Source organism: Nicotiana attenuata, chromosome 6, assembly GCF_001879085.1.
Source record: "Nicotiana attenuata strain UT chromosome 6, NIATTr2, whole genome shotgun sequence".
NCBI classification, from domain to species: domain Eukaryota; kingdom Viridiplantae; phylum Streptophyta; class Magnoliopsida; order Solanales; family Solanaceae; genus Nicotiana; species Nicotiana attenuata.
Window position 1 is genome coordinate 62,942,287 of NC_031994.1, and position 27,026 is coordinate 62,969,312.

Sequence of the window (27,026 nt, forward strand, 5' to 3'; positions counted from 1 at the left end):
GTGCAAAGGTCGGACGACCAGGACCGCAGAATGCTCCAGGCTGAAGTTGACATAGAAAACATCAGTCACGACTCTGAAGGAGACCGAAAAACGACAGCCACAGAGGCAGCCAAAGGTTTTGGCAAATTCGAGAGCCTCCAACAGGAGCGTGCCGAGGATTTACCCTACAGGGCACAAGAGGCAGACAGGGTGACTGCCATGCAACAAACTATAGACAACTTGACAGGCCAACTCACTGTTGTCAATGCTGCTTTACAAGGCCTGCTTTAAGGAGGCGGAAACCAAATCGGGGGTGCTGTGAACCTCACCCCCCGGGCACAAAAATTGAAAATTCCTAAGCCAAAGCCATACAGTGGAGCTCGCAATGCCAAAGAAGTGGAAAACTTCATCTTCGACATTAAACAGTACTTCGATGTCGTGGGGGGCCTAGAAGAAGCTAAGAAGGTAGCAACTGCTACCATGTATCTTCAGGGTGATACTAAACTCTGGTGGCAGGTGAAGTACGAAGACATCAGCGCCGGTGAAGATGCTCTCAAGACATGGGCAGATTTGAAGGCAGCCATATGCCTACAGTTCTTCCCCGAAAATGTTGAGTACAATGCAAGGAGAAAACTACGGGAGCTCCGCCAGACCAAATCAGTGCGGGATTATGTGCCGAAATTCTCCGCACTCATGCTGAAAATACGTGACATGGGGGACAAAGACAAACTCTTCACCTTCTTGGAAAGGTTGAAACCTTATGCCCGGATGGAGATGCAAAGACAAAGGGTAGATACCCTACCTAAGGCGATCCAGGTAGCGGAATACCTTGGGGACTATCAAGTGAAGCTCGGAAGGATAAGCCTCAACCGCCTACCCGAGTGGGATACAAAGGGGTCAAGACTAGCAATGGTGGCCCTAGTAGAAGTGGAGGAGATCGGAGTGCCACCAAATCTAAGGCTCCCTCCTCAGGTAGCAATAGTGCCGCGTCAAACAACAATGATCGGGGGAGAAAACCCCCTTCAGGATGCCGTCATTATGGCGGAGCACATTGGAATAATGAATGTCTACATGCACAGATGAACGCCCATCAAGCTTTTGATGATGGGACCAATGACAACACAGACGATGCGGACCAGACCAAACCAGTAGGTGCCTTCAATGCAATTGTTGGCTCTATTTCTGAGGCCCTAGCGGGAACTAGTGCTGCTTTTCGTAAGAAGAAGGACCCCTATCCAAGCACCAAGAAAGGGAAAAAGAAGGCGGATGAGGGGACTCCTCTTAAACAAGACAGGACCTTAATGTTCGTCGAGATGAAGGTAAATGGCAAGCCCATTCGGGCGATGATAGACACAGGTGCCACCCACAACTACTTAGCCTCGACTCAGGTGGAGCGCCTTGGTCTAGTTTTAGGAAAGGGCAGAGGTCGTGTCATGGCTATGAACTCACCTCCTCAGCCAGTGGTGGAATAGCCAAAGAGGTACCAGTGAAGCTTGGCCCTTACGAAGGAAAATTCAACCTGCGTGTGGTGATCATAGATGACTTCGAGTTGATAGCTAGGTTGGAATGCCTAAGGCAAACCAACACCATGCCTGTACAGTATGCCGACATGCTACTGATGATGGGAACAAACGGGGCCAAGCCTTGCATTATCCCGTGCATGCCCATGAAGATGGCCGCTGAGAACATCTCGGCCTTGCAGTTGAAGAAGGGGGTCAAAAGACATGAACCTACGTTCCTGGAAACCCTCTGCATTGAAGATATAGAACGCTCCTCGTGTCCCATTCCTGCACCTGTGAAGGAGCTGCTACTGGAATTTGAAGATGTCATGCCACAGGACATGCCAAAGTGACTCCCGCCTAGGCGCACTGTGGACCATGAGATTGAGTTAGTGCCGGGCGTGAAGCCACCCGCCCGGGCGCCTTGCAGAATGTCACAACCCGAACTCATCGAGCTTCGGAGACAATTGATGGAAATGCTAGACACGGGGATCATCGTGCCCTCCAAGTCACCATAAGGGTCCCCTGTGCTATTCTAAAAGAAACATGATGACAGCCTACGACTCTTTGTGGATTATCGGGCTCTAAACAAAATCACCGTGAAGAACAAGTACCCTATTCCGCTAATGGAAGACTTGTTCGATAGACTAGGTGGTGCGACGATGTTCACCAAGATAGACCTGAAGACAGGTTATTAGCAAGTTCGGATTGCAGAGGGTGATGAACACAAGATGACCTGTGTGACAAGATATGGGTCGTACGACTTCCTGGTTATGCCATTCGGCTTAACTAATGCCCCAGCCACATTTTGCACCCTGATGAACCAAGTCTTTCGAGAGTACATTGACAAATTCGTGATGGTCTACTTGGATGGCATTGTGGTATATAGCCAAACACTAGAAAAACATTTGGAGCACTTGCGGAAGGTCCTAGCCCAATTGCGGGAGCACGAACTATATGCGAAGCTATCCAAGTGCTCATTTGCTCAAAAACAAATTGACTTCCTCGGACATGTCATCAAGGAAGGGCGGATCAAGATGGACCAATAGAAGATTCAGGTAATCATAGATTGGCCGCCGCCTAAGGATATACAAGCCTTGAGGGCATTCCTTGGCCTATGCAACTTCTATTAGCGATTTGTGAAAAACTACTCCCTTATCGTAGTTCCATTGACAGAACTCCTCAAGAAGGTCACGCCCTGGGATTGGGGACCCAGGCGAGCGTAGGCCTTCAACGCATTGAAAGCGGCTATGTCTAGTAGCCCCGTCTTGGCCCTCCCTGATTTGGCCAAGCCATTCGAGGTACAAACGGATGCATCCGACTATGCCCTCGGTGGAGTCTTGCTGCAAGAAGGGCATCCTGTAGCGTACGAGAGCCGGAAGCTGAAGGATGCAGAGCGGTGCTATGCCACCCATGAGAAAGAATTATTGGTTGTTGTCCATTGCTTGCGCCTTTGAAGGCACTATCTGTTGGGGACCTCGTTCGTGGTCAAGACAGACAACACAACTGTTAGCCATTTCATGACCCAGCCGAAGCTGAATGGTCGACAGGCCAGGTGGTTGGAACTCCTAGCTGAATTCCTCTTCAACCTGGAGTACCGAAGTGTGAAGACCACTCATGTTGCTGATGTGCTCAGTCGAAGAGCTGATCTAGCATCGGTCAAGTCGGACCGCTTGACATAAGCGGGACTCTTGGAACCATTAGCTGTTCCAAATAGACCTTGGGAAAGCGTTTCCCTGGATTTCATCACCGGATTGCCCAAGGTCGGAGATCTCACAACTATCTTAGTTGTGGTGGATCGGTTTTCCAAGTATGCTACATTTATAGCAGCCCCACAATATATATCAAACAGCAGAAGATATAGCTCGACTCTTCTTCTCTCATGTCATCAAATATTGGGGCCTGCCCAAAGACATTGTTAGTGATCGCGACTCACGCTTCACTAGCAACTTTTGGACCCAACTCTTTAAGTGCCTCGGGTCAAAATTAAGTCACACCTCAAGTTTTTATCCGCAATCTGATGGCCAGATGGAGCGTTTCAATGGTATGTTGGAGGAATATCTCTGCCACTTTGTAACCGGATCACAGAAGAATTGGGTGAAGCTTCTGGATGCTGCTCAACTATGTTTCAATTCACAAAAGAGCTCTAGTACAAACAAAAGCGCTTTTGAAATTGTTACCGGACAGCAACCGCTACTCCAACACACCGTGAATGCTCCAAAAATATCTAAATCTCTTCGAGTTGCTAGCTCAAAAGAATGGAAGCGGAAATTTGGAGATAGTGCGGAGCTATCGTGTCAAATCCCAAAAGTGGATGAAGAGGCATGCTGATCAAAATCGTCGCTTTGTTGAATAACAAGTAGGAGACAAAGTGATGGTCAAAATCCCAAAGCGGTACTTGTTTTCGGGGGTTCATGACCCTAGCCTATTGCAAAAATACATTGGACCTTTGTCCATTGAAAGGCGCATTGGAAAGTTGCATACCGGGTGGATACCCCAGCTTGGTAAAAAATTCATTCCGTCTTCAATGTGAGCCTTCTGAAACCTTTTCGGGAAGAAACGGAGGATCCTTCAGGGAGCCAGCTCAGAATACCCAGTATTCGAGGCCCCAATTCAACCGAGAAAAGGCGTATTGAATTTATCCTTGATGATCGAGTGATTCACGCCTCAAGGAAAGATCACCAAGATTTCTTTGTGAGATGGCAGGGCTGTGATGCAGAGGAGAATACTTGGGAGAGGGGAACAAACCACAAAGCCTACAAGAGCCTAATTGGTGATTATCTTGCAAGTAAGGCGTCGAGGACGTCGCCAACTCAGGTGGGGGAGAATGTCATGGGCGGCTTTCCAGCTATGCCCCATGACCCCTTGGGCGCGCCTCGTGGCGTCCTAGCAAGCCTCCTAACGCCTAGCGCTACGGACGACCCCGTGGTCTTGGCTGCGCCAAGTGACAAACGCGCATGTGCCTCTGTCGCCCCATAGATATCCCTCGCCAGCGCCCAGCCACAGGCAGATGCCAACAGCGCCGCGCACGTAGACAACACCGCACGCGCAGACCGTGATGCCAAAGACAATATTGCTGACAACGGACATGTTTCTGCCTTGTAGAAACTAATTCCTTTTCATTATAAATATAGAGTAGTTTTATTTCATGTACTTCCATTATGTTTCTCTAGCATAGTTAAGTCTAGTCTTGTAACTTTGGTTTATTTTTTTTAAGCACTATTAGGGGGATTAAGCAATCAAACTTTCTAGCAAGCAAACAATTCTCTGTACTGGTGTCTCTCCTCCTCGACACCGCGTTGCTTTTCTGTAATAATTCTCATTTATGTTCTCTCAATTGCTCTTGACATTGGTTTTCCCGCACGACACTGACAATCTCGTCTAGCGTGCGGAGGGGACCTCAGTTGGTGGATAGTAACTGCACTAATATCAGCTGCTTAGCCTTACGTTGCCATTCCAAGAAATCTCAGGAAGGCGCCGCGTAACAGTACATAAAGCATTATTTAGTCATGTTACAAGACTCATGTATGATTATGAAAGCATTCAAAACATGTGGTCGTAGGCACGTGTCCAATGATGTCCCAATAATATTTAAGCTACAAAATAGATAGATTTGTAATAGCATTTAATTTAAATTGAAAGATAAGATTTTTTTTTAAAATTTCAATGGAAAGATAGTAAGTAAGATTCTTTTGGATCTGAACAAAAGTAAATTTAAATATTTTTTGAAAGATACAACCTACTGCCCTATCTTAACTTATTAAAAAGATAAAGATGGAGGTATTATAGATAAATACCAAATATTATATATATAAGAACCGGAAGCGAAGCGCTATGCCGGGGCGGGGTGACGGAAAAAGAAACAGCTCCGAAGAGAAAATTGGGGTTCCCAATTCTTCTCCATATATATATATATATATATATATAGAACAAAAACTAATATATAAAGAGGAGAATAGATATAATATTGATGCTATCTATACCTCAAATTTATTTTGAAAAGTTAAATAAATAAATTCTCGAAATTATTATTCATATATAGTTTCGAACAACGAAAGAATTCTGAGAACTAGTCACACTGGAAAAAGTTAAATTAAATTAAAACGTTATACAAGACTATATTCATCGTATTATATTAAAGTGGTAAGTTAATAAAAAACAATCATATAGCAATTTAATAACACTAAGTCATGAAAATTACAATTACGCCAAGCAAGGAACAAAAAGAGAATAAAATAGAACTTCTAGGAAAAATATAGAAATACAAGAATTATAATTAAATTTATAATTAAAGTCCTACATATATACATAATTAAAATCATAATAAATAAAAAATCAAGAGGTAAAAATATTAGAAACAGAAGATTCCATATCTATAAATAATTGGTTTTCGTGGCAACAAAAGTCGCCACTAAAGGTAAACGATGGCTCTTCCAAAATTCGGAATGGTTGGTCGCCCCTTCTAGTGGCAACCTACTCTTTCGTCTTTCAGGGCGACTTTTACATCCTTTAATGGTGATATAATCGCCATTACCTTGGCCACAATAATCTTAACTTTATGACAATTTTAGTCGCATAATTGATGGCATTTTGTAGAAACTATATAGTCTCCACAAAAGCCTAATAGGTTGCGATTAAATCAATTATTCATTGGAGATCTGCCTAAAATTTATTTTTTTTGTTTTTGCCGCGTAATTGTTTACATTTTGTTGCAAGTTTAGTCGAAAGTCTATATTGAGTATTGACTATGTAGACGCTAAAAGTCGAATAGGCCGCCAGTAAAGTCATTATTAATTTGGCAACATATATAAAATATATTTTCACGTGATGGTCATAATAAATATTATACATATTATTTGAGCTAATCAATAGTCATGTAGTTCATAACTATGTTTTGACACTCTCACGCAAGCTCATTTCCACGTGCTTAAGTACATAAATCATCATTAATCATGTATGCATATGAAAACATTCAAAACATGAGGTCGTAGGCACGTATCCAATGACGTCCCAATTACACTTAATCTACAAAATATATAGATTTGTAATACATTTAACTAAATTGGATGATGAGATTTTTTTTAATTTCAATTGAAAAATAGTTAATAGGATTCTTTTGGATCTGAACAGAAAGAAAGTAAATATTTTTCGAAAGATACAACCTACTACCCTATCTTAACTAACTAAAAAGATAAAGATGGAGGTATTATAGATAAACACTTGAAAAAATATATACTATAGAACAAAAACTAATGTATAAAGAGGAGAACGGGTATAACATTGCTGCTATCTATACCTCAAATTTATTTTAAAAAGTTAAATAAATAAATACTCAAAATTATCATTGATAAATTTAAACAACGAAAGAATTCTGAGAAATAGTCATACAAGATAAAGAAAAGTTAAATTTTTTAAAAGTTATACAAAACTATATTCATCGTCTTATATTAAGGTGGTAAGTTACATATGGCAATTTAGCAACTATGTAATGAATAATACAATTACGACAAGCAAGAAACAAAATGAGGAATACAATACAAATTATAGGAAAAATATAGAAATGCAAGACTTATAGTTAGTATGTTAAAACTAAATTCATTATTTTAAACATAATCTTTATACAATATTTATAATTTGGCGGTCCTAAAATAAGGTAAATACTTATACGTACACTTGACTAAATAATTAACCTAAAGAATTAACAAATCAAAGTTAAAATACATATCATTTAAACATGAGTTCTAAAAAAATATACAAAACATTTATAATTTTTTAATTTTGATATAAACAACCTGTACGAGAAGTTTATCTCTAAAACAAGTATTTTACTTGCTTTAGGATTAAGTTCAAATTCTGGCGCGCATTGTGCTTTGCCCGAAACTGATAAAGAAGAAAATACAGCGTTTGAGACTCTTTGCTGTCTATTTCTAGAACTAGAATGGACTCCATGATCGAGTTATGTGATTTGATAGCAGAAAATCCAGCTCAATTGGGGGAGAAATTGGCATGGATATGCGGCAGATGTCCTCCAGCAGAAGCCCTAGGAGGATCATCACCTAGGGTTAGTGTTTCAAGGTCTCAACTCAATGCTATACTCGCCGTCGCACGATTCCTCTCTAAATGCCCTAATCATTCATATGAAACGCCTAAATCAATCGTTCTCGCTTTCTATCGTTCAATTCCTTCGTCTTTCAACCGGTACTTTTGGCCGCAATCTTTTACAAACGACTCAATTGGTTCCTTTTTCGTTGATTTCTTTGAATATATTTGTATAGCATGCAAATTATGTCCAGAATTTTCTGCTGACGTGGCTATATTTACGGGAGATATTATGATCTCAGCTATAAGCAATGAGAATGAGGATTTGGGGATTAAAAAGGCGATTTTGAAAGCATTTTGTTGTAATTGTCCACCTGTTGTTCCTTCCGATGCCAGCAAGTTAGTTTTGGGCATGCTTGAGCAGTTTCCTAGCTCTCCGGGATCATCCTCTGATAGTTCATCTACGAGTCCGGGATCATCCTCTGATAGTTCATCTACGAGTGTGGGTGATGGTAGAAGCAGTGCGGATAGTGGTGAAGTTGTTGAGGAGGCTGTAGATAGCATTGAGAGACGAGAAATGGCACTGAAGGTGATAGGAAATGTACTGGATAAATCCTCCATCGATAACAGTCTATTGGAAAATGTCAGATTTATTGTACAGCAACAATTTCGCTCAATGGTAGCATTCTTAAAGGTAAATAGTTCATGATCTTGATGTTTATTCTGTATGTGTTGTATTTTATCTCTTCAGGGTAGAAGTTGCATGTTACTATGGTTGCAGCTTATTCTGTTACATGCATGGGTATTGTTACGTTGCAGCTTATTCTGTTACAGTTTATTTTCTTTACTTGGTTGACTGACAGAAAAGTAAGCATGACTGGTCGGGACAAGGGCAGTCACTGAAAGTTAGGATCAATGCCAAGCTTTCTGCTTATCAAGCAGCAGCCAGGTTGCAGATTAAAATTCTTGGATCCCTTGATTTGGATGGAAAATCATCAAAATGTTTGTTGCGTGGAGCTCTTGAGTTGTTGATAGGCGCTGCAGAGGCATGTTTATGCTCTGCATGGCGGAAGTTGAGAGCATGTGAAGAACTATTCAACTCCTTGCTTTCTGGAATTTCCCGTGCTGCTGTTGCTCGTGATGGTCAGATGCTTGAATTTCTGCTCGTTCGGTTTAAGCCTCTTGTGCTGGACACATGTGCTCAGGTACGAGTTTCGGTGCTTTAGGTTACACTTAATGGTTCAGTCGTAATTGCAGAATCTAATATAACTTGTTGATTTGGATTTTTTCACCACAGTCAGACACCTGGGACAGCAACGGCGGGGCCATGTTTGAAAGCGTGTTGAAGACAAGTTGTGAGATAATTCAGTTTGGATTGTACAAGAATCAATTTTCTGTATATACTTTTATTACAAGCATTCTTGAAAGGAATCATTATAAGGAAGAGGTTAGTTTTATCTTGCTTTTTTCTAGCAGTTTGAATAACTCATATTCGTTAATAATTTACTAGTGGAAGGAAAATGGATGTTTCTTGATGAATCAAGAGGTACTAAACACCGATTAAAAAAAATCAAGAGATACTAAACACTACCAGTTTTCTGGAGTTGCTAGGTATTGCTTAATGGTATACAGACCTTTCTACCTCATTTTAGACTGTTGATTATACCACTCACCTTCTACAAAACTGTCTTTTCCAAGTTGATAGTTTTCTGTCCACTTTTTCACATTGATATCTTGGAGTCATGAAGGCCCTTTCGCTTGTAATTGGATAAGGGGTTATGCTGATTCTTTTTAAAACTAGATCAGCCATAATGTCATTGAATGTGAGTCAATTTTGGAATAATGTTTTTCTACTTCTACAGTTCGTGATCTTACAGTTAATGTAAATTAAATCCATCCATCTCACTCTCTGTTTATAATAATATTCTCCAGTAGACTCTAGCTTCCTTGTGTTCTTCTTCAATTACTGATTATTCAAGCTTTTATCCACTATTCTGGAAAGGCAACAATTTATAAATATTTTGTTAGTTCAAGATTATATCTGTGAGCTTTTGTTTTGCTTTAAACTTTGCTTGAAATACCTATAACTCAGTTAGAGGTTTGAAATTACCTAAGCTTCTGCAAGTAGAGGTTTAAAATCCACTGTTTGATTGGCTAATGCATACTTGTGCCAATAAACAAGCATCTTTCTGATTGCCCTGTGACAAAGTAGAATCTTATATGTTTATTCCAAGGTGGGGATATCTTACAGATTTGGTAGCAGGCCACCTAAGAGGCTCATATGTATTTGCATTTCTCGAAAGGGACATATTGCTTAATTCTTTTAGTGTTTCTTTATGTCTTCTTTTTGTTAATATTATCTGCAAATACTTACATTTCCAGGTAGAGAAAGAAAAGCAGGCAGCTCCTTCCCTGCAGTTGAACTTTATAAGGTTACTAGCTGATCTCAAATTTTCAATTAAGAGGCCTGAAGTTGTGGATGTGATATTGCCTTTCTTCATTGAAAGTTTAGAGGAGGGTGATGCATCAGTACCAGGCTTATTGAGACTCCGAGTATGAAACTCTCTTTTCATCAGGAACTGCACTTGTATCTTTGCTTCATTTACTCAAGTTATGAAACCCTTTACTCTGTGAAGTGAGCTAATTAATCACTCTCTCTGAGTCTTTCAACTTGTTTTTTTTGAGCTGCTACAGCTGCTTGCTGCTGTTGCTCGCCTGGCGAGTTTAGGTTTTGAGAAGTCCTACCATGAAGCTGTTGTTCTGATGACAAGGAGTTACTTAAGTAAGCTTGCTGCTGTTGGCTCAACTGAAAGTAAGACCACAGCTCTAGAAGCCACAACAGAACGTATTGAGGTGCGCTCATGGTGGTTTTATCATATTATAGAATTCAATAATCCCTGAGAATTTCTTATTGATCGACTGCTCACATGTTCAACCCCATTCTAGACACTCCCAACAGGATTTCTTCTGATTGCCAAATCCCTGACTACTCCTAAGTTGCGTACTGACTACCGTCATCGTTTGCTATCCCTGTGCTCAGATGTGGGCTTGGCTGCAGAGTCAATAAGTGGAAAGTAGGCCTTCCTAACGTTGGCTGAAAATGTGCTTTACTTGACTGCTTCTGGAGAAACTCAGGTACATTGTGTTTTGCAGGTGTGGAGCAGATTTTCTTGGGCCTCTCCTTCCTGCCGTGGCTGAGATATGCTCAGATTCTGATCCTACTGTTGACATTGAACCTTCACTTTTGAAGTTGTTTAGAAACTTGTGGTTCTATGTCGCTCTCTTTGGGTTAGCTCCTCCATTACAGGACCATCATGGCATGACAAAGTCAGTATCAACTACTCTAAATAGTGTTGGCAGCACTGGAGCGATTTCCCTTCAGGCAGTGAGTGGTCCATACATGTGGAGTGCTGTTTGGTTCTCTGCTGTCCAACGCATTTCTCAAGGAACCCCACCACTTGTAAGTTCGGTTCTAATTTAGAAGTTCAGCCTCTGAGCAATATTTGTGATCATCTTCTCCAAGAATACTTAGTTCTTATGTTGATATTTGCTGCACTGCGTTGCAATCAATCTTGAGACACATCTTGGATTTAATGTTTAAGATGTTGCACGTGTAAGTGCGTTCCCATGTCAAGTGTGCCACTTACTGAATTTTCATCCCAACTTATTAAGCTGTTTTTCTGTTCATTCCCTCTTGCTCATATAGCTCTAATATCTTGTTTTTTCTCATCTTCCTCAACTAAGATGAGGTTCATTTTGGAAAAAACCAACATTATGGAAACATAAACAACAATACCACACCTGAATCCAAAACTAGTTGAGCTCGACTATTTAATCCTTTGAATCCATTTTGTTCTTTTCGGGTAATTTATTCCTATATCCGTGAATATTAATCTGTTTGGGCAACTTAAATGTTTTTTAAAGTTAGGATTCCTTAAATCTCACACTGTCCTACCAAACCTAGTGCGAGTGTAACAACAATAACAATTAAGCATAAATCTCAACCTGTTGGTATGGTAGTATCCCTTGCTTCGAAGGTGTTAGTTCTTGGCTAAGTTAGGTTTGATTCTGGTATATTGTAGATCGTTTGAGAAAATGTATCTCCACATGATTTTAAATTGTCTCTTTTTAGTACATTCAATCATCATAATGTCATGCTTAGGCCTGGCAGATCTGGAGGTCTGCATAGAACATAGTCAAACCATTTCAGATGACTTTCTCTCATTTTATCTTCTATTTGTGTTACTTGCAACCTCTGTCTTATATGATCATTCCTAATCTTATTTAGTTTTGTATGACCGTATACCCATCTTAACATCTGCATTTTTTAAATTTCAGGATCAGGTAAAGATCTTAACATCTGCATTTCTACCTAATATTCATTTTTTTTAACGTTACCATTTCACAACTGTTTTAACTTTTATAGAAGTTACCTTTTGCTTTGTTAGGTATCTTTCTATTGCATACAGTCCTCAATTTAATGATTCCTATTCTAGTTTTATGTACCACATCTTTACCTATTATGCAATTCTTCTAGAACACTAAGTTTAAACAACTGAATTGTCTGCATATAGGCACCGCAATTCCATCCAATCTCATTTAACCTTTGTTCGTCTTATGGGTCTAAACTTGCTGTTCACACATTACGTCTTACTTCTGCTTAATCAAGAGAGTATTGTTTATATTTTCATCTTGTCTCATGTATTGTTTCTCGTTTCATGAAATAATGTAATTCATTTAACTGAATAGTTTGGAATTCCTGCAGGTTTAGCAAAAGATATACATCTATATAGCTGATTCTAGTTGGAAATACCTGTGTAGGTCTTGTATATGCTAGTAAAAATAGAGAGAAATTCTAACACACACACACACACATACACACACAAGTCTTAGGATCCTTTATATTAATGAAGAGATTTTTTTTTAAAAATTATATAAATATTATAGAGAAATGTAGTCGAGTTATATAATTGAAGTTACATGAAAAAGTACTATATGTTTTTTTAAAATGGAAAACAAATTATTCTATCCGCCTCTTAATGTTATGATAACATTTTTTGATTAACCAGAATAAGTGTATGATAGTGAATTGTGATATAAAAAAAATAACTGTTTTAATTGATACACACATATCTTTTTACAAAGGTGATTAATATGAATAATACAGTAATCACTAACCAGAGAAATAATAAAGCTTAAAATTTATCTGAAATTTTTGTCAATTGTCCCACTTTATCAACTTAGTAAATGGCCGTTTTTTATTTCTATTGCAAATGATGGATCTTTTAGACCACGGTCTAAAGATCCTATTTTAGAAAACTGAAATTTTTTGAGAAAATATTAAATAGTAGTCTAAATCTTATAAAGTTTTACAAACGCTAGACCACAGTGTAATGTTTTATGAGCAAACTTAAAGTTATATGAGCAAACATTTGACCTGAGTTTAACGTTGCCCGGAAGGGATAATTTTTCAAAGTCTATATTTGCATAGCTTTTTTCAAATAGGGAGAAAATCTAAACAGTGACCTAAAAAGGGATATTTGTGTAAGTCAGCCAAAATTCATTGAGGAGATGGTAACGTATGATTAGGTGATTCAGTTAAAATACTTTGATATTGTCTAAACTGCAAAAAGAACAAAATTAAGTTTAATAAATAATTGCTTAAGCAAGTTGAATATAATTCTCACGTTTACCAATACTTTTTGAGAAATAATTACTAAATACTGTAAATATATAGATGTTTAGCATTAGGTAAGTTGTTTTCCTTTTTTAGTCAGATATTCCCGAAGGGACTCGTAAGTTGTTTTCCAGTTAGTTAAGACGAAGCTCGAGCGACATGCAGAGCTTGAGTTATATATCACTATTGTTATTATTAGTATTTTTTTAATTTTATTTTTACTTGGTTTAATGTTGGCCCGAGATGAGCTTAAATGGAGAGGAGGGTCAGGAGGATTCATATAGCCGACCCAAACGTGTTTCTCATTGAGGCATAGTTGTTGTTTAACTTAATTTTTTTCTAAGGGTCTACGTGCTGTTTACCAGGTTGTGAGCTCCATGAAGTGGCTTGAAGATGAGTTGGAACTAAGTGCTCTTCTTAAAGGTAGTCGGCGTGGTGGTGGCAATGAGAAAGCTGCCGTTAGCCAAAGAACGGCTGTTTCTGCTGCTTTAAGAGGGTGTATGGAACTTTCAGCAATGAGGGCAATTTCCGGTTTGTAGAGTTTTTCATGTTCAGTTTGAGAAGGAAACCAAGTTCTTAATGACTTCAATTGTTTGGGAGATATTCTTTGCTTAGATACAAGTGATGATCGCAATGTTTTTTAAGCCTCATAGATACTCTTTTTGGCCTCTACAGGTGTCAAGTCAACTTATCTACTTGCAGTAGCATGTTTGGAGATAACACGGTTTAGTAGCAATGCTGGGATCCTCAATGTGGGCCCTAGTTCAACAGCTTCTAGAAGTGCCTTCAGCTGTGTCTTTGAATACTTGAAAATTCCTGGCCTCACACCGGCTATCTGTCAGTGCTTGACAGCCATTGTTCACAGTGCTTTTGAAAAAGCAGTAGCATGGCTGGTAATTTTAACTCTGCTGAGCTTGTCTTGCTGTTATGGACATAGTTCGTCACAGTATCGAATCAACAATGTTTATACTGTATAACATTAACATATCCCTTTAGCTGCTCCCGCTGTCCCAATTTATGTGACACTCTTTCCTTTTTTGTCAGTCCCAAAACGAATGACTCCTTTCTATATTTAGTAACAATTTAACTTAAACTCCCTATTTTACCCTTAATGAGATGATTTATAGTCACACAAATATCTATGGCTTTTTTTAGACCACAAGTTTCAAAAGTTTTTCTTTCTGTCTTAAACTCCGTGCCCAGTCAAACACCATATAAATTGGAACAGATGGAGTATTTTTATTAATGAAAAGCTAAAAGGTGATCATATTTTTTAAACAAATATAAGTTTCTGATCCTCTTCTTTTGCATTCCCTTTCCATTTCTTATCTTTTCTCCTTTTACATAAAGGTCATACGATCCTTGTAAGTTGCTGCAGGAGGATCGGGTGTCAGAGACTAGATCAAGAGCAGACTATAAGGAATCTACACTGACCACCCATGTCAGTTTTCTTGTAAGAAGTTTGTCCCAAAGGAATGAGCATATACGAGATATCTCAGTTAACTTGTTGAATCATTTAAGAGATCGTTTTCCTCAGGTGGACTTTTATTGCTGCTTGTACCAAGTGTAAAGTTTGTTACCTTTGCCTTTTGCCATTGCTTGATGCAAAGGTTGAATAATTTACTGGCTTGCAGATTTTGTGGAACTCTTCTTGTCTAGATTCAGTATTATTTTCAGTGCACAATGATCTGCCTTCATCTGCAATCGATGATTTTGCTTGCATTGCTACTATTCGCTCCTTGTACCAAAGGACTGTTCGCGAATGGATGATTCTTTCACTTTCACAGGCTCCTTGTACTAGTCAGGGGCTTCTTCAGGTTTGTTATTCCATCAGTTTCGAGCTTCATGACATTGTTGTGTAACTCTTTTTCTTCCGTGTTACTTATGTCAAGTATGTTTATTAGTCTACGATCAGGCGATTGTGCATATTCTCTTGATAAGGGATAGATGCACTTTATTAGAGTGCAAAATGAACAATTAGGTCTTTCTCTCCACTATGATGTAGAGGAAATGTATTTTGTTGGAAAAGCGTCACTAGTCCTTAACATTGTAAAAACATTGTCTTCTTTCAACTCGCGTATGTGGAGACTGTATTTTAGCTTATTCGGTACCTAGAGTTTAAAATATTAGATACCTTTTTGCCGAAAGATCTAATTTTCCGTGGTTCATACTGATGTTTTACTGGCTCATTCCCTTCTTTGCAATCTATTTCATATTATCTATTGCACATATTATTAGCTAATCTCTTTCCGTGCTTCAGGAAAAACTTTGTAAAGCAAACGCTTGGCAAAAATCGCAGCCTACAGCAGAAGTTGTTTCTCTCTTATCTGAAATAAAAATTGGTACTGGTAAAAATGACCATTGGACCGGAACAAAAACAGCAAATATTCCTGCTGTTATGGCTGCAGCAGCTGCAGCATCTGGAGCAAAATTAAATTTGAGGGAGTCATTTAATTTCGAGGTGCTCAGTACTTGTATGATCAGTGCAACTGCGAAGTCTAATCATGCTGGGGAAATAGCTGGAATGAGAAGTTTATATGGGAGTTTTGGTAGCCTTGATCCCCCAGCTTCAGGTCCTGGTGATATGGTGGAACATTTGCAGCCAAAAACTGGGTCCTTTTCTGAGGTTTTACTTAAAAAGTTTGTCCGACGGCTCCAGGAATTTATTAATGATTCAGAAAGAGGGAGAGAAGTAGATAAATCATCATTCCATGAAACTTGTTCTCAAGCAACTGCTCTTTTACTCTCTGATCTGGTATAATCAAGTTCTAGTTTCAAGCAGTCTTTGCTTTCCTAGGGCCTTGGGCTGAAATGAAACTTCCATTTCCCCCTAAATTTTGTTTTTCGCTTTACATGTTACTGAATTTGCTGTTGTCCACAGGGATCAGATTCTAAATCAAATGTAGAAAGCTTTTCAAAACTTTTACGTCTTCTTTGCTGGAGCCCAGCTCATATATTGACATCCAATGCCATGGAGACTGGTGTATTTATTTGGACATGGTTGGTTTCAGCTGCTCCTCAATTGTGTTCTCTAGTACTTGCTGAGCTTGTTGATGCATGGTTGTCTACAGTCGACACAAAGCGAGGTCTTTTTGCATCTGAAGTTAGGTGTTGTGGACCTGGTGCTAAGTTAAGGCCTCACCTGGGACCTGGGGAGCCAGAAGCCCCGCCTGAAAAGGATCCTGTTGAACAAATAATGGCCCATAGACTATGGCTTGGGTTCTTTATTGATCGTTTTGAGATGATTATCAGTGTTTCAATGCTTTTAACTTCCTTAGCTGTTCCCTATGAATAAATGCAGTGATCAAGCACATGCTGCTCTATTGTCCACCCAAAGTGGTTATGTTAGAGATGATGTAACATTACACTTAACCCATCACTTATTTGAAAATTAATTGGATAATTGTATCTGTATGATGTTTTGCTTCCTTTATCAAATACTTCAGTAGTAGTCTTTTGAGTTTCGAGTTAAAATATATGGGATTTTCCATGGTGATACCAATTTTACGATGTTTGTGTCTTTAGCTTTTCTCTTATTTTATCTATTTAGCTATGGTATAACTTTTACCGAGTATCCTCTTGCACTTGCAAGAGCAGCCCTCAGTTCCCTTTCTCACCAATTTCTTGCACTTATGCTGTTTCTATGTGGATTACTACGATGTAGATAGTATTTGGTTTGTTGAATGTTTTTTTCTGTTTGACTTGGTTGGAATGTGGTTATACTGCAGTAGAGCTACTATAATCCTTGCTAACCTTGATCACAGCTGAGACGATGACGTTTTCTACGCTTTCGAGCTTTTCCGTTTTTGCTCGACTTCTTGAGACACTCCTTTTTCCAGGGGGTCAATAGTTGTCTAAGAAAACATGGTTTAAACCATTCATTAACAAAGACAAATAATAAACCATTTTGGGAAAAACACTGTCTTTAAGTAATCTTGATAATGTTGCTAGAAGTTTTCAACTGATGTCTTACCTGAATCATTGTATCAGACTTTTGATTCTCTTAACTGTATATAAAATAGTAAATTGAAGTTTTTTGTCCTTTTGAAAAACTTGTCTTTGCAGGTCGTTCAACATGATAGTGTTTCACAGCTTTTACTTTTAGGGCGGTTGTTGCGAGGAACTATCAAACTACCTTGGAATTTTTCTTCCCACCCAGCTGCTACTGGCACATTTATCACCCTCATGCTTCTTGGATTGAAGTTTTGCTCGTGCAAGTTACAGGGTAGTTTGCAAAACGTCATGGCTGGGTTTCAGCTTCTAGAAGACAGAATATATCGGTAAAGACTTGACTTGCCTTTAATTGGACTAGTATGCTTGTTTGCATTGTGAATAGAGGCAGGGGAATGAGTAGTGGAAGGTCCTTGCTCATTGTCTCTTAGCCCCAATATCTTTCTAGTAGATATTAAGTTGCACACAAAATTTCTCTATTTGTTTATGGAAGTTTACATCAGACTTGGGAATTTTTGGATTATGCCGATCTTCTGATTCATTTAAACATTTGGGTGATGTTCATTTTCAGGGCTTCATTGGGGTGGTTTGCTCACCAACCTGAGTGGTATGACATGAATAAGAGCTTTGCGCTGAGTGAAGTGCAGTCTGTATCTATGTTTGTCCATCATCTTTTGAATGAGCAGTTAGATAGTTCCCAACTTGATTTCAAAGGGCGGGCACTCGTAAATGGAATCTCTTTGAATGATGTGGTGAGATTTATAAACGAGTTGATGAAGACCATGCTTCTTACATCATTGAGCAACTTGTGCCAAAAATATCCTTAGTTTTTGTCATAAGAACAGTTTCTTTCCTTCAACTGCAATCAAATTTTTATGGTCCTTGTGCTCTTTTGTTAACTTAATGATGCTCGCAGAAAAATCAACACCATCCTGTTTGGGGCCAAATGGAGGGCTATGCTGTTGGGAGGGAGAAGCGGAAGCAGTTGCTTCTGATGTTATGCCAGCATGAAGCTGACAGGCTTAATGTCTGGGCACAACCTACTGCCAAGTAATACACAATGATTGCTGATTGTGTTTGTCCCTGTTTTAACTTCCTCTTCTATTGTGGGTTGTCATTATTGTTATTAATTCTTCCAGTATCAGGGAAAGCACTTCACGTCTTAAAATCAGCTCTGAGAAATGGGTCGATTTTGCTCGAACTGCCTTTTCTGTAGATCCTCGTATAGCTTTTTGTCTTGCTGCAAGGTTTCCTACAAATAATCATCTGAAGGCTGAAGTAACGCAATTGGTGCAAGTATGTTTCTCCCTCCCAGTTTTCTTATCCTCCAGTTTTTTAATCAAACCCTGAAGTACCTGAATGATAGATATCTCAAGAGAGAATATGGAATACTTGAAACAGAAATGGGATAAGTTGACTTTAGGATGATGCAGGTCACTTTATTTGTTTATTTTCTTGAAATATTTATGCAAACGCATCTAAAAAGAAGGGCATTTGTGCATCATATTACAACCAGTTTCTCAAGTAGGTAACAAAACTTTCTAACCAGCAATAGAAAGATGTCCTTTATGATTTATTCAATATTAATATCTTTCCGTCTGAGTGAGGGTTGATGCTTTAAATGGAGGAAAGTTGCTTTTGGTATGGAACACTACCCAATTAGATGTTATGGCATCTTTTTGGCCAAAAAGATGGGGGAAAGTTGCATCCGTAGAATATGCTTGCAACTTGTCTGTTTCATCCCTAGTGTGCCTTGATATCTTTGGTAACAACATATGCCTTGCCTTGGTATCATCTTTTTATGGATTAGCAAAGCTTTATACATATAAGCACCGCGAAGGTGCAACATACAAAATTTATGTAGGTCTTTGCTCCTTTTTAGCAAAGAAAGGAGTCGATGAAATCAACTTTGATAAGAATAGTGTCGAACTTGAGCTGAAGTATCAAATAATGTTTTGCTGCCTTGCATTTCAGACAACTAAAATGTGTTTAACTTCAAAATTTCCTCCGCTCCAAGCTCTATTTCCTCTGCTCTTCTAGGTTGGAATAGACTTCCCCTGGTAAAAGTTTCTGTTTGTTCACGAAGAAAATATGAGGATCACTCATACGAAACAGCTGAATATGCGGCACTATTGGGAAACTGTGATCTGGCTGACAAGAAGCTCAATTAATTTTTGTGAGGGATTCTCTTGGAGGAGGGGATTATACTCTCAAATGAGGACTCTAATCTAGAAAAAGAGTGGGGAATGAATATGGTGATGGAGATAAACATAAAAACAGGGGATAGTGGGTCAAAATTGGTTCTTGGAGAATGCATAACGAAGAATTCATTACAGATTGCTGATGAAACTGCTCACTCCATCAGGTCACTGAATCGCTATAAAGGTCTAACAAAAGGTAACGTCAGACCATGATGGCAGAGCTACATGATTTTTGAAGTTTTTAAGCATATCATGGTTATTCATGGGTCTGAAAAGGTAAGGTTCATTATCTCTCCTTTAAAATCTTATAATAAGAAAAAATAAAGGTTGTTCATGATACAAGCTGAAGGAGTTAGCATTTGGCAAAGAGATTGTGAAGCAAGACAAGGAAAACCACCGGACATGAATGAGGGGAAGCATTAAACAAGAGTGTGACTTTGATGGTTTCAAGTCAGAGTCAACTATGATGATGACAAGAGTTAATGGAAAATAAAGATCGGGAAAGAAATTGAAATCAGAGGCTAGGAGTAGTTTCTTTTGCTTAAGTTTTGGGGTTGTCTAAATGTGTTATTTAGGGCTTATTCTTCTAATAAAATATACTCCCTCCATCCAAATTTATGTGATGGTGTTCGATTGGGTATGAAGTTTAAAAAAGAGACTCTTGAAACTTGTGGTCTAAAACATGCTATAGACGGCTTAAAAATCATTTCATTAAGGGTGGAAGAAGTTTAAAGTTATAATATTTCTAAATATTGAAAATTTTCGTTCTTTTTTTGGAATAGACTACAGTGTTGTTAAAGGCTTGCTTAAAGCGCGCTTAAGCCCCAGAAGCTCGGTGAAGCCTGGTTCTCTGTAAGGGCACAACAACGAATATATAGCTTAATTATAGTTTTTCCACTCTTTTGTTTAATTTTTTTTTTATGTTTATAGTTATATTTTTTGCATTACATTTCTATTTTTAAATTTTTCTTCATCAACGCTTTTCAACACTAAAGCCCACGATTAGTTGCACTTTATGCTTAAAGCTCCAGCAGAATTTGGAGCTTTTCGCTTTTGACTACTTTGTGACTAAAAAAGGAAATTGTGTCACATAAAATGGGACAGAGGGAGTATTTCCTATAAAAAAATTGGGTAGAATTCAGCTACTAATATAGACAGTATCCATGATTTTAAAAACATTAATTCCTTGAATGACAGAAGTGATGATTTTGACAGCATAGATCACTGTATTTCTAGATCTTTTTCTTGTACAGAATAAAGCCAATCAATTGTCCTTAAGTTCACTTGATCCATTCAAATTTTCTCATATTCTTGAAAATGATGTCATGTTGTGCTTTCAGAATCAATCCTTTCAGATGTCACTTTCATTTTATTATCCAGTTTGAGTGTTTGAAACTTTCAAATTTGGCCTTGTCCGAATACACTCTTTGGCAGATTTTGAATTAAAAAACTGGTTATTTCCAACACTATGCTTGGGTTGACCAGAGGTTTCCTCAAATTTGTCCAAATGGCTTTAGTTGTCATCAATTGCCTTAGCATCTATTTTGCCTAGGTAGTTCAGGCATGGAATTTTATGGAAAACATATTTTTTTGGGTGTTCTCACTAAATGTTTGCTCATTGCCATGATTTTTTCTTTTACTGCAATGGGTTACTTACTTTAAATTGTGAAAGTCAGAGTCAAACCTCTTTGCAGATACTAGAAAACAAAATTGTACATATTATTGCTAGGGCCGCTTTAGGTATGTGACAAGCTAAAAACTGTCAGACAAATGCTTATCCTGAATAAATTTCTTTTGAAGTTGCTATGTTTTTTTGTGTTCTGCTTGCTGCTATTTCTCTGTATTGCTTGCTCATGTTTGTTAACTGTAACCTGATTTGTTGAATTTTTGGAGCAGTTTTCCTCATTATGCTAATTGTGTTAGGCCCTGTAGCCTTATTGGTTCTGATGAATAAAATCTAGTCCAAGAAAAGGCATTTAGTAAGAAACAAGGATAATCTGATCTGAAGATATATCTGCTCACAAATGTTCTTTTGAGATTCTGGTGATCTTCCATGGCATCTTAAGGTCGGATATTTTTTAGTTTTGTCTTACATGCAAGGAAATAGGACTTAATATACTGCTCCTAACCTGTCAGCTTTCTCTGGAGTTGGCCTGTTTTACAATCTTAGTAGTCGTACTTTGTATCCAAAAACTTGACTTGATCTTGTCATTGAAATTCCTTTTATAGCTATCATTTTGTTGAACTATAGCTTTTTATTTTCGTTTTTTCCTTTCTTGAATTCCGTGTTTGATGAAAATGATTATCTTGCTTCTATTACAGTTGCATATATTGGAGATACGTCACATACCTGAAGCATTGTCATACTTTGTTACACCTAAAGCCACTGATGAAAATTCAACTCTTTTACAACAATTGCCACACTGGGCTGCTTGTTCAATTACACAGGCGCTAGAGTTCCTCACACCAGCATACAAGGGTCATCCACGCGTAATGGCTTATGTTCTAAGGGTGTTGGAGTCCTATCCTCCTCAAAGAGTAACTTTCTTCATGCCCCAATTGGTGCAGGCCCTGAGATATGATGGCGAGGTGTGTTTTACTGGACTTTGTGATGTGAACTTCTTTTTTGGCTTTTAATCATCTGGCTAGCAAGTCAAACAGATGTACTCTCGGAAGTTAATTCATTACTTCAATGCTTTTACATAGTTCCCACCTTGGATTTAGCATTCTTGTCAGTATCCAGATATTATTACTCTTTCATGAAACAACAATTTTATGGTTATGATAAAGATGAGTGAATGATTCTGTTTGTACCTGTAGGCAAAATGAATAGAATTAAATAGTAGATATCACAATGGCTTTTCATCTCGAAGTAGTTCTCATATAACTTCCTTGTGTCTCAACTGCCCATCGGTCGTGTGCATCAATGGCAAAAGATACTTAATCTTCTTGCATATAACAGATCTGATTGACCCTAATCATGTGATTTTAACCCATGCAGAAATTAGTAGAAGGATACTTGCTCAGAGCTACTCAAAGGAGTCACATATTTGCCCATATTCTAATATGGAATCTGCAGGTTGGAAGCTTTTTCTTTATTTCGGTTTTAAGATGACTACCTTGTAGGATAATAATAAATCTGTTCCCTCTTGCTTTATGGTGAACGTGGGTTTGGTTCTCTATTATAACCACTAACCTGAAAAGCACTTGCAGGGCGAGACTTGTGAGCCGGAGTCAGGAAAAGATTCTTCTGCAACGGTAGATAAATTCAACTAATACCTCTTGATATTATACCATCTAATGCACCTTTTTCTAAGCACTCTTATCTAGTTCTCTTTCCATAAGCATGTCGTGCACAAGGCTCTTTTCCTTTGCGACTATATTGTCTCAGGTTTTTTCCAATGCAATCTTTATTTTTGTTGCATGGATAACCATCCTTATCTGTAAGGAGATCCTTTTTTATCAGTTAAGGAGATCCACTTATCTGTTTTCTGTATGATTCACTTTTACTATTCTCTCTCTCTCTCTCAGACCTTCACATGGTATGTGATGTGCATTTCCTTTGTTCATATGCTCTCTCTGTCTAACTTACCTTTTGTATTGACACATGAGCACATTTTTGAAGTCAACAATTCGTTTACTTGTAGCTGTTTCACATCATAAATTCTTGCACTTACCTACACATTGGTGAAATAGCTTTTATTTTTATTTTGTATTATTTTCCTTTTATAACTGTAAATATCTATGTGTTTTTATCTTCAGCATGCTGCATTTTTGGCCCTACTTCCTCTTGTGAGGCAACGGATAATTGACGGGTTCAGCGAAAAGGCTCGTGATGTTTTTCAGAGAGAGTTTGATTTCTTTAACAAGGTCACATCTATATCTGGTGCACTCTATCAACTTCCCAAGGAGGAACGAAGAGCTGGCATTCGTAGGTAAAGTAAAATGTGCGCCAAGATTTAATAATTTATAGTTGTTTTATTTGTCAACCAAAAAATTGCATATTTATTTAAGTGCTGTGTGCCTTTGGATATTTGTATATCTTGAAACAAACTTCATATTTTGAGTAACTAGGGAGTTGGAGAAAATTGAGATGCAAGGAGATGATCTCTATCTACCTACTGCTCCTAATAAAATCGTGAAAGGGATTCAGGTTGATAGTGGAATTCCCTTGCAATCCGCTGCCAAGGTTCCTATTATGATCACATTTAACGTGGCAGATCGAGATGGGGATCAAAATGACATAAAACCCCAAGCCTGTATATTCAAGGTAAGAATGGGGGATATAACTGTATTTTCCTTCAATTGTCCTCTAGAACTTTAGATATTTTCATTTCAAACAAAAGAAAATCTGCCTGTGGTCTTGAAAATTAGGTGCTTTTCTTATCTTACCTGATACATCAGTTTTAAGGAATAGAACTTAGAAGTTATGCCATTAATTGCTTTCAGTTTTGAACTCAGTAAGTAGATGAACTTGACATGGGCTCAATAATCCTGAATACTTTATGCAATTAGTACTAGCTTATTCAAATGATGTAGATTTAGTATTGACATCTCTGTTGTTAAACACTAAAAGTTTTCTCAAAGTGGGTGTATCACCTCACCTAAAAAATTTCACTCTCCTAGAGAAGACATTTCTATTTATTTATTTAGGTTCCGCAACACTTCTTCACGTGCTCATCTGATTCTTTTCTTGAACCAAATACATAAATATATTTGAATGACGATTGGCTTTAAAACTTGAAAGCAGGACTTATGTATGATCAGATATCTTTAGATTGTGTAACCTATCTCATCTACAAACTTAAGTTGTTAGATGGCACTTGAAATAATTCAGTATGCTAACGACCCATTTCTTGTTTATGCTACTTTACATGTAGCTAAACTTCATTTTTCTTTGGCATAGGTTGGAGATGATTGTAGGCAAGATGTTCTTGCTTTACAAGTCATTTCACTTTTGAAAGATATCTTTGAAGCTGTTGGGCTTAATCTTTATTTATATCCATATGGAGTTCTCCCAACTGGCCCAGAAAGAGGAATAATTGAGGTGAATCCTTGTATGACATCTACATCTAGTTTCATGGATGCTTGTGCTTTCATAATGAAGTTTTCATATGTGAAATATCTGGGAACTGCTTATTTATCCCGGAAACTGATATGGACTGAAACAGATTACAGTGAGGAAAAAAGACATGAAGCTGGAAAACCAATTAATAAAAACAGCAAAGCCAGTGTAATCCCAGAAGTGGGGTTTGGGGAGGGTTAGTGTTTACGCATACCCCTTACCTTGTGAAGGTAGAGAAGTTGTTTCCGATTGACTCAAGAAAAGCATAGTCACAGCAGTGTTTAAAACCAATAAAAACAAAAGAGAAAAAAAGAAAAAAAGAAAGTTACTGAAGAAATGACCATAGTAAACAGGAAAAAAGAAAGACTTATAAGGATGAAAACAAGCCATAGTAAAGAAATTTCAGTTTTGTTTACGAAGTAAACATAGATAAATTGTACATTGTATTTCTAATTTGTAATACATCAAACTAAATATTCAACGAGAAATAAGCGCATTACAATTCTTGCATTTCTAATCATTACACTACTAATCCTAGCATTACGAATCCCTGCAATAGTAATCCCAATATTAATAATCCCAGTATAATTTGTCTCTATGCCAAACGACCCCTTGTTATTTTGTGGTCTTATAGCTTTTTTTACCTCCAAAATATTTTACATCTGTCCTTTTGCAGGTTGTACCCAACTCACGGAGCAGAAGTCAGATGGGTGAGACGGCTGATGGTGGTCTATATGAAATTTTCCAACAAGACTTTGGGCCTGTTGGCTCTCCCGGTTTTGAAGCTGCTCGTGAGAACTTCATCATTAGCAGTGCAGGTTATGCAGTTGCCAGCGTGTTGCTTCAACCTAAGGATAGACATAATGGGAACCTTCTGATTGACAGGTAAGCACCTTACTCTTTGATTGTTAAGTATCCTAGTGGCAGTGCTTGTGATATTACACTTTATCCAATTCAAGTTTGGTGTTAAGGTGTGGAAACCTTCTAAACTATTGTGATGTCATGGTGGAAATGTTTTAAGTTGTTTTAACAGTTGACGTGCATGAACTAAGGGGAGATCACCTGCCGTTTCACGTGTTTGGAAGTGTTTTCTTAAAATGTTTTATGTCAGCGACCATGCCTTTCCTGCTTATATGTCAATGATGTGTCTATTGTCATAAAGTGGGCTCGTTTTTTCTGAATATGATTCAGATACCTTGTATGAAGTGTCAGATTAAGAAAATAAAGGAAGTCAAACATTTGTGGGCAAGCTCAAGTAGCCTTGTATTCGACATAACTAAATTGCTAATGACTTAATTATTCGAGCTCATTTGGCTATTGATTTATTAAGACTTCTTTTAATACTATAGATGGTATTTCTAGCTCTGCTTCAATATTGAATAAACCAGTCTTAAATGAATCTTAGCAGACCAAGAACCAATCCATGAGAATTAACTTCACTTCATAGTTGTGCGTTCCTTTTCAAAATGTTGTTTCCGCGTGAACGGTGCAGATTTTCTTGTGGAAGAGTTCATGAAAATGGACATATTTTTTGGACGCCAAAGAAGGGAATACATTATTCTGGAATAAATATGCATCTTTTAAAGCTTATCAATATTGGTTGGGTAATGTTGACCCATCTGCTGATGAATTTCCTTTTTTATATTGTTTTTCAGTGCTGGTAGGCTTGTCCACATTGACTTTGGTTTTATCCTGGAAATTTCTCCCGGAAGAAATATGGGATTTGAAAGTGCTCACTTCAAGCTGAGTCATGAGATGACCCAATTAATTGACCCATCTGGAGCAATGAAAAGTGAGACATGGTACCAATTTGTAAGGTAAGTGATCTCTTTTGGGCGAATTGCACTCTCTTCTTATGTATGAATATCTTTTTTCTTATGCTGAAGTTGGACTCGTTTTCCAGCTTGTGTGTCAAGGGTTACCTTGCTGCACGTCGCTACATGGATGGGATAATCAGTACAGTTTCGATGATGGTAGATAGCGGATTGCCTTGCTTTAGCAGGGGTGACCCAATAGGAAATCTTCAGAAGAGATTTCATCCCGAGATGAGTGAACGTGAAGCAGCCAATTACATGATTCGTGCATGTAGTGATGCGTACAATAAGTGGACGACTGCTGGATATGATTTGATTCAATACATGCAGCAAGGTATCGAAAAATGAGGGGGAGTGCTGCAGCATTTCACAGAAACTGTATATTCTGGTTACTTGTAAATCTGTGGAAACGGAAATGTATATGATCACATTGGTGTAATTCTTTTTGAAGGGGTAGCCACGTGAAGCTGCAAAGTGATCTTTAGTAAAATTGAATGAAGAAATACAGAGATGAGTTGACTTGCTTGTAAAAATTGTGTTTACTGTTTATACACTAATCGAGGCGTGTAAAAGCTAACTAGCGACTACTGTAGTTGAGCGTCCGGTTCTTCCCCAGACCCCGTGCATAGCGGGAGCTTAGTGCACCAGATTGCTTTTTTTTTTTTTTTTTATACATTGATACTTGATAGTATGAAATATTAATGTAGGAATACAACCGGTCATAGGCCTGTCTGTTGACACTATTTCAGTATACAATTTCACATAATTGTATAATCCGAAGGAATACGGTAATAAGAATTA

At 38.1% G+C, this 27,026-nt stretch overlaps 1 protein-coding gene across 1 annotated transcript; it reads left to right on the forward strand.

The window, feature by feature from the left end:
- LOC109227085 (phosphatidylinositol 4-kinase alpha 1-like) lies at positions 7,360-26,910 on the forward strand. The gene is made up of 26 exons (XM_019392093.1): positions 7,360-8,211; positions 8,381-8,722; positions 8,815-8,964; positions 9,900-10,070; positions 10,212-10,370; positions 10,464-10,591; positions 10,671-10,977; positions 13,560-13,725; positions 13,870-14,087; positions 14,573-14,731; positions 14,829-15,011; positions 15,455-15,949; positions 16,076-16,447; positions 17,260-17,474; positions 17,717-17,897; positions 18,062-18,195; positions 18,285-18,441; positions 21,669-21,935; positions 22,348-22,425; positions 22,560-22,604; positions 23,109-23,281; positions 23,421-23,616; positions 24,253-24,393; positions 25,088-25,296; positions 26,067-26,228; positions 26,315-26,910. Exons 1-26 carry the CDS (start codon positions 7,417-7,419, stop codon positions 26,571-26,573), a joined length of 5,862 nt encoding a protein of 1,953 aa, XP_019247638.1. The 5' UTR covers positions 7,360-7,416; the 3' UTR covers positions 26,574-26,910.

Excerpts from the sequence above, each read along its gene's own strand:
- LOC109227085 (XM_019392093.1), top strand. The coding sequence starts at position 7,417 with ATGGACTCCATGATCGAGTTATGTGATTTGATAGCAGAAAATCCAGCT. Across the intron at positions 8,723-8,814 it reads TGCTGGACACATGTGCTCAG|TCAGACACCTGGGACAGCAA; the intron begins GTACGAGTTTCG and ends TTTTCACCACAG. Across the intron at positions 13,726-13,869 it reads AGCAATGAGGGCAATTTCCG|GTGTCAAGTCAACTTATCTA; the intron begins GTTTGTAGAGTT and ends TGGCCTCTACAG.